We start from the raw sequence: 8,503 nt of genomic DNA, 5'->3' as shown, positions 1-8,503 counted from the left end.
AAATACTTTTTCTATCTTAGCCAATAAGATAAGATAACATAATTACCCCAAACTATATAGAGGAGTCAAGAGTTTCTCAGGTACGACACACATTCCTAATCTTCACCTATACCTCTTAAATCTATTTTAACTTAAGTGTTAGAGTGTCTTTGTAGATACTATTTCGTCACTCCAAAAATCCAATCCTATCACCATTTTAATCGATAAATTTTCGATCCATCTCACAATCCATATCAAACTCTGAAAACCAGTCCGATCATTTTGAGATGTACAAATATTTAAATAATATTCTCGTTTCCCGGTATATACACTCACTTGGTATTGTGAATGCCATCTGTCCTTGCCTTACCGTAAGTCAAAAGACAATTATTTTTTTTTTTTTTGGTCAAGTGGATTGGACAACCCCCAATCCTAGGCATTACACCCATATATTACACACTCACACAACACACTCACACACACTACATGGGTATTACTAACATGGGTTCTATATTCCTCACTGAGGATTCGAACCCGGGTGCAGCTCCCAGCGAGACAGAATGGATACGGATATTTCTGATCTAAAAAATTTAAAAATTTTGTGCATTTTGATCCAAAGTAAATTGATAAAAATGTTTTTGGTTACATGAGTGACGAAATATGTTTTATTTGTCCATGATTGATTAAGAAATTTATTATTGACCAGTTGACACTGTACATTCGTTGTTTAATTGAGGAATTATTTATAGAGAAACGATGGGTCGACAAGTTATTTTTATAACTAAATCTTGATTTGATAAAATTTTTTGAAGAGGTATTTATATTTTTTAAAATTATACTCTTTTTATTTTATTTTAAAAATTAAAAAATTATATATTTATAATTACAGCTTTTAAAAGATGAGAATAAATTTTAAAGTACTTAAAATAAAATTTTTTAAATATAGTTTGTATTTATAAAAATTAAAAAATTTAATATAATATCATATATTAATTAATTTTTAAATTTAATTCTTATATTAATATTTATTATATTATTTTTAAATTTTAAAAATTATTTTGTCAAACACATTTGTGTTGTTTGTGTTTATTGAAAATTATTTTTAATTTAATTACCAAACATAAATGCTAAAACTTAAAAAAATAAATATTATAAGTTATTTTTGAAAAATAAAAATTTTATCAAACTGAAAGCTTACTTTGGTAAAACTTTTACTTATTAAAAATAGCTTATAAAAATTAACTTTTAAAAATTAGCTTTTAAAAAATTATATCATCTGTGTTTGGTAAATTAAATTAAAAGTAATTTTTAATAAGCATAGACAACAACAAAAGCGTTTGGTTATTATAACTTTTAAAATTTAAAAATACAATAATAGACATTAATATAAAAATTAAATTTAAATACTAATTAATGCATGAAATTATATTAAACTTTTAAATTTTGATAAGTACAAACCAACTTTAAAACACTCCCCTTAAAGTTTTTCAAAAATACCCCTATCTTTCAAAAATTACAAGCACAAACACAAACTTTTTGTGATGCTTCTAAAAAACACAAACACCTTCTCAAAGAGCTTTAACAAACCAAATCAAAGCCTAAATCTAATTAATTTTCTTTTTTGTACCTCTCTTTCTTCTTTACAACTAGTTTTTATTGTGTCAATAAAATATTAAATCAACTTAGATAAATTTGATTATCGACTTAATTCATTACGTAGCATTACTATTATTTATATACAAAAACGTCGATTTTACTCCAATATGCATGTACACATTCAATACGACTATCTTAGACTTCATTTATTTGGGACTAAATGTTTTGAACAATCTGTCATATCTAAAATAATCATCAAGATAATTGTTACAAGTATTAGATTAGATTTCTTAATATTTAATACCAGATACCAATATTTATATAGATATATTTTGTGTTTAATATATGTTGACATATTTGTATTTTACATTTTTTGGTAAAATTATTATATTTACGCATATTATTTAATACTCATGCATACTCGTGAAACATGGGTGAGAAAGACCACGTGATGATGCACCAAACTGATTTTCTCGCCATGTTCACTTTCATTCCTTCACATCATGTTTACCACAAATGCCATGAGCCTCTAATCTAAACCAACCAAAAATATGAAGCTTCTTGCTGAGAACAAAATTTTATACTCAATTACTGACAAAAGAAAATTATGACTTCGAATATCCCAAAGCAAAATGGATTGTATGCAAAATTTGTACTACATAGTTTACTACCGGTGATCAGAAAGCCGGGGCCTGGCACAGAAATTTACAGTTTTTTTATTTGGCCAATTGTGCAAAAATCATAAAGATAATCATCATTAAAATTGAAATCTTTGTATGTTCTACTCTCACTAGCATAGAGCATGAAACAAATGATGCCTTGTAGTGAGGTGAGTGAGGTTTGCTAAAACCAATAATTATATCTAGAAGGTGTAATAGATTGATTAGAGAGTTTTGTTTCTAATATTGTTAGGATGAGAAGTTTACCACACAAAACTTCACGTGAAGGGCACTTGGTTTGGTTAAAGCATAGGATTCCCTCTAAAAGGAGGATACCTATGGTTTTGACCTTAAGATCGCATTGCGTTTGCTATTCTGGAGATGACTATACTCTTCATGTAGAGGCTGAAAGTTTATAAGTTACAACTCAAGACCATCTGCACAAAAAACATGGCAAGAAAATTAGTGATCCCTTTCGTCAATGAATTGATCAAAGCAGAAGCTTGAAATCCATGTTGCGCGAATAGAAGAACAAATATGATTATTTTAGATTTTATTAATCTAGCTAAGTGATGAAGAACAAGTTATTGCAATATATGTATAATCACTTATGACTAATTCAGTGGGAGAGTTACTGCAAAAAAATGCAAGTGAAGAAGGATCAGAATAAGGTAAGTTTTGATCGTTCCATTAAAGAATCTAAAGTATGATATTAAATTCTTAATCAAAGGAAACTGTAACCAAAATGAAAATAGAATAAAGAGATATGGGATTGGAAATACTTTTATCTATATACTCACATGAATGATATCAATCAATGTACTACTTTACACTTCATTAACACAAGTATTAAAAAGTGAACAAGGAAACTGAGACTTCAGAAAGTATTGCTCTCTCTGATGGTTTTCTCTATCACTTTTACTGTTTGGTACATCGTCAGATAAATCTATCTAGATAGATTGTGCCAAAAAGTGATGGTGATAGAGAAACAAAAAATAAAGGGGAGGAGTATTGAATATAAACGTCAAACTCTCCGAAAGTAAATTTGAACACCTAACCTTTCTAACCTTTAGAAGAAGAACCTTCATCAAGTGGAGATTCCGATGTAGGAGTGGATGGTGAATTGCTGACATATTCTCTAGCATCAATCAACATTGCAATGACCTCTCTCATTGTTGGCCTAGTAAGTGGGGACGTGCTGGTGCAAAACAGAGCGATCTTCAGAATAAGAGACATCTCGTCCATTGTTCTTTGCACGCTCAGATTCAATCGCTTGTCAAACAGTTCAGATGTCGGTACTGAAGCTTGAATCGACCTTCTCACCCAACTCACTAGATCGCCGCCCTGTTCCAATGGTTGAACAGGTGACCTCCCAGTGACTAGTTCTAGCAAAACTACCCCGAAGCTATAGATGTCACATTTCTCAGTCACCTTCATGGTGTAAGCATACTCTGAAACAATCAATAAATCATAAGAAAACTGAAGGATTATGTTAGGGACTTGGGTATTATGGGGTGCTCAAAGTCCCACATCGCGTAGTATGGGATGCTTGATGTTCTATATAACGAGAGTGGTTCTTCTCCACTTAACAGCTAGCCTTTAAGGTGTGGTTTCCTACTTTTCTTAGATACTTAACAGATTACTGCAATTAGCATCTCAGCAGATGAAAACATCTACTTAGAATTCTACTAGGCGAAAATATTATTCTATACATTTGATAATATGCATTGTCTTGTTTCATCTGATAAAAATGAATGCTGGAAAGTAAATCATAACGAAAAAATAAAATAAGGAGAATATCTAGAATCAATGAAGTTAAACTTGTGTGTGATACACCAAGATAATGAATGATTCAGATCAGAAAGAAGTGATTGACACAAAATTATGCTGAGATCTATACCATTGAATTATCTTAGTGTAAGAAACAGAAGGTGGTGCGTCATCGCAGTGTCCGGAAATAGGACTCAATTATGGAAATCAGTAAAGCTATAAGTGTTGCAGCTATAGCTATATATGATGGAGCTTATTCTAACCTGGGGCAATGTAGCCATATGAACCTGCCACAGCAGACATGGATTTCGAGTAGGAAAAATCAATCAACTTTGCCAAGCCGAAGTCTCCAACATGAGCCTGAAACAATTCGTCAAGCAATATGTTGTTTGATTTTATATCGCGATGAATGATTTGAGGTTTGCAATCAAAATGAAGATAGCATAGGCCTTCTGCTGCTCCCAAAGCAATTTTATATCGATCACTCCAATCCAGCACACACCTGCTTGAATTTGAGTGAAGTTGTTCCCCAAGGCTTCCGTTTTCCATGTATTCATATAAGAGAAGATTCGAATCCTCGTGATAACAAAATCCATGCAGCTTCACAATGTTCCTATGCCTGATTTTTCCAAGGGTTGAAATCTCAGCAAGGAAGCTTCGGTCAACGTTTGCTCCATCTCCTCGAGAATTCAGCTTTTTCACTGCAATCACTTCGCCGTCATTCATAATAGCCTTGTAGACAGTGCCACAAGCTCCTCTTCCTATAACCGCTGATTCTGCAAAATTTCCAGTGGCTTCCAAAAGATCCTGGTATGTAAAGCCTTCTTTCGGAAAATAATAGTTATCAGTGACATGAGGTCTTGTTTGCCCTTCAAGCGAGACAAAAGCAGGGCTACGCCGCCTCATGGCGTAACATATACCTACTATGAAAATAAGAGAAACAAATCCAACCACACCAGAAACAATGCTAACTATCTTTTCCCTAGTTGAACCATCTCTGATCCAGCTCGCTTTCGCTGAATGAGTTGAAGATACAGGTGGATGACAATGATAAGTACCTAATCGGCATAACCCATTGTTCCCGGCAAAATTTGAGAAATCCATCTTTCTAAATGCAGGTGTATCTGGAACAGTTCCTACCAGCTTGTTGTTGGAGACATTGCATACTATAAGGCTAGGAAGGCTACCGATTGATTCAGGAATCTCACCAATGAGTTGATTGTCGTTTAAGTAAAGTGATTCCAACATTAGCAAGTTCCCCAAGCTTATAGGAATCGTACCAGAAAGATTGTTGTGGCTCAAGTTAAGTGCGATCTGAACATAAGTAAGTCCTCCCAAATGATAAGGGATGCTTCCTGAGAATAGGTTGCCACCTAGCTCAAGCTCCGTGAGGCGAATAAGATTCCCCAAACTGCCAGGTATTTCACCAGAGAGCCTATTATCGGAAGCTTTCAACAGCTCCAGATTCACCAGCTTGCCAATTTTGTCTGGAAGCTCACCAGTGAAGTTGTTCCTGCTAAGATCAAGCCTCTGTAGCTTTACACAGTTTCCCAATTCACGTGGAATGCTTCCACTGAAACTGTTGGAGGAAATATTGAACGCGACAAGTTGGGATAAATTTCCAATCTCAGAAGGGAGATAACCTTCAAAATGATTATCCGACAAGAGAAGCCTTTCCAATTTCTTTAATTGACCTATCCCTGGGCTTATCAGCCCGGAAAATCGGTTCTGTTTAAGGTCGAGTGCAGTAAGATTGTGAAGTTCATACAACTCAACTGGTAAACTTCCTGTCAACATGTTGTCCCCCAACATTAGCTGCCCAAGAGATTTGCAAGTCCTCAGCCTATAGGGAACATTTCCGGACAGCCGATTCGACCCAAGGCTCAAGAACTGCAGCTTCTGATATTGACATAGATGAACAGGTATTGGACCAACAAAATTATTCGAGGACATATCGAGAATTGTAAGGTTCTTAATGGCCCCAAGATGAGGAGGAATTGTTCCCTCAAGCTTGTTGTCAAATAGCTGCAAATCCTCCATCAATGAAAGATTTTGAAACTCCAATGGAATTGTACCTGTTAACTCATTCATTGAAAGGTCTAAATTCTTTAGCTGCTTCAATTGGCCGAGCTCATGAGGAATATGACCCTCCAAATGGTTTTCAAACAAATGAAGCAGGGTAAGATTAGACATCTTCCCCAACTCTTTGGGAATGAACCCAACCAAACGGTTCTCCGAAAAATCTATCTCAATAGCATTTGTGCAGTTCCCTAGCTCTGGTGGAATTGTTCCATTCAACTGGTTGGTGTATATGTACAACCTCTTCAACTGCGACAATTTTCCGAGCTCCTTCGGGACATCACCAATGAACGAATTCATATGCAAAGCAAGCAATTGCAGGTTACTAATGTTCCCAATCTCGGGAGGAATCTCCCCGGACAGTGAGTTTTGCCATAGAATCAAGTTAGTAAGGTTCTGAAGCTTTTGAAGCTCTCTTGGAATAGAACCTTCTAGCTGATTCTGCGCTAAACCCAATGTCTCCAAGCTGTCACACTCACTAATCTCAGCTGGTATTGGCCCCGAGAGAGCATTCAGTCCCGCCCGAATAACCCTAAGCTTCTTCAACTTGCTAATTGATTTAGGAATGATCCCAGTTAAGTTGTTGCTATATATAACTAACTCCTCAAGTGAAGCTAAGTTCCCAAGATCTTCAGGTACCTCACCATACATATAATTTTCACAAAGGTAAAGCTTCCTAAGTTTTGTTATATTCCGAATTGGGGTTAGAATTTCTCCATGGAGCCTGTTTGTACAAAGATCTAGAATCTCCAAACTATGGCAATTAGCAAAACCATCAGGAATTGGACCAGAAATGAAATTCTTTGAGAGATTCAACTCAATTAGCCTTGGAAGGTCACAGATTCTAGGAGATAAAGTGCCAGAAAGATTAAGGTGGTAGAGTTTAACAGAAGTTACCAATGATGAATGGGTGCATTGCACACCAGTCCAATTGCATGGTGTGGAGTCAGAAGAATCCCAATTGTGAAGCTTGTTATTTGCATCAAAAAGGGAACTTTTGAACTGCAAAAGGCTTGAACCTTCTTCATTGATTGAACTCACAAACACTATGCCATGGAAAAACACCATCACCATGATCATGAGGAACCAATTTTCCAATAATGCCATGTCTGTTCTCTTAGATAAACCAATAATAGAAACTGCATCAAGGTGTGGCCTTTTGTTATTAGGCCACAGAGAATTGAAGCTAAAATGATCAAAGCCACTTAGAAATCAGAAGAAACTGCAATCATACCAAAAGAAACAGACATAAGAACAATATTTTTTCAAGTGTGAACACTGAAAAATTCAGATTATTTCAGAAGGTTCAAGACAAAGCAGAAAATGACAGAGGAAAGACACAAAAAACAAAAACAGAAATGGAATCAATAAAAAGAAATAAAATACCGTGGTGTGAAAGGAAGAGTATCAGTGAGAGCAACTCGAAGAAGCAATAAAAGAAAAGGGAAAAAATAACAAAAACAAAAACCCCAATTGAAAAAAAAAAAAAAAGAACCACACCAAATTAAAAGCATTCAATAACAGTGTGACATAGACCTACCCTTTTTATTAGGCAAATAACAATGACAGCAAGATAGAAAGCAAAAAGATTAAGACACTGCATTGATTGATGAGAGCATGAAAGTGGAGCTGAACCGTGAAGAACAGAGAAAAAAATAAAATAAAAGAAAGAAAGAAAAGAACTAGTTGAATTTTTCTGAGTCAACGCTAAAGTGTTGTGTGTGTTAAAGAGCACTTTACAGCGAAGTGGCAAAACTAGTTGAAGTTGCTGTTTCTCTTCTTCTTCTTCTTTGTTCTTATTGCTGCGCTGTTGGTTCTTCTTGCATGCACTGTTACTATCATATCAATTTATGACTGTGATCGAGTTGACACGATATAACAATAGACGGTGCAGATTGAAAAGACGTGTTCACTATCTTCCGCCATTGTTGCTGGGCCTGCCAATATGGAAGGAAAAAAATAATATTAAATAAAAATAAACGGAAGAAAAGAAAATAGAAAATGAGAAATTCTTTTTTCTTTGCTTATTTGTGCTTCAATGTGTTGAGTCTAAGGTGTAATGATTTGTTTGACGAAATTGGAATGTTAATGTGTGGTGAGTGGCATAGTGCCTAATCAGAGAGGCACCCATTTTCTCTTCTAATGCTTCTTCTTTCTCTTCGGTTTCTTTTCTTTTGATTACTGGTGACACACTTGGATTGTTTCTGGTAAATGAATTAATTAATGTATGCACATGTTTGGTCATCATAAGTTTCATGTTATATATTATTTTATCGGGTAGATTATTAAATTAGTCTCCTACGTTTGGACGTAATCCTCTTTAAAGTTTAAAGTATTTTATTTGAATTTAAAAAAAAAAGAAAAAAGACAGATAAGTCCTGACTTTTCAAACTTTTGACAAATACATCCCTGACAAAATT

General features: G+C 34.6%; 1 protein-coding gene across 4 annotated transcripts; it reads right to left on the bottom strand.

Annotated features, from left to right (window-relative positions):
• Window positions 1-1,971: 1,971 nt before the first annotated feature.
• Window positions 1,972-8,267, bottom strand: LOC130942111 (leucine-rich repeat receptor-like serine/threonine-protein kinase At1g17230). Of its 4 annotated transcripts, XM_057870803.1 has the most exons (5): window positions 8,211-8,267; window positions 7,824-8,020; window positions 4,268-7,305; window positions 3,302-3,685; window positions 1,972-2,671 (listed from the first exon to the last, which is right to left on the bottom strand). In XM_057870803.1, exons 3-5 carry the CDS (start codon window positions 7,188-7,190, stop codon window positions 2,655-2,657), a joined length of 3,324 nt encoding a protein of 1,107 aa, XP_057726786.1. In that variant the 5' UTR covers window positions 7,191-7,305; window positions 7,824-8,020; window positions 8,211-8,267; the 3' UTR covers window positions 1,972-2,654. The 4 variants fall into 4 exon arrangements, with proteins under 4 accessions (XP_057726786.1, XP_057726788.1, XP_057726785.1 ...); XM_057870805.1 differs by having other exon boundaries at window positions 3,293-3,685; window positions 7,824-8,261; XM_057870802.1 differs by having other exon boundaries at window positions 7,824-8,261.
• Between the last annotated feature and the right edge of the window lie 236 nt (window positions 8,268-8,503).

The sequence above is a fragment of the Arachis stenosperma genome, chromosome 7, assembly GCF_014773155.1.
Source record: "Arachis stenosperma cultivar V10309 chromosome 7, arast.V10309.gnm1.PFL2, whole genome shotgun sequence".
NCBI classification, from domain to species: domain Eukaryota; kingdom Viridiplantae; phylum Streptophyta; class Magnoliopsida; order Fabales; family Fabaceae; genus Arachis; species Arachis stenosperma.
Note: the sequence above shows the minus strand (reverse complement) of the source record. Positions and strands in the feature narration are given on the sequence as shown.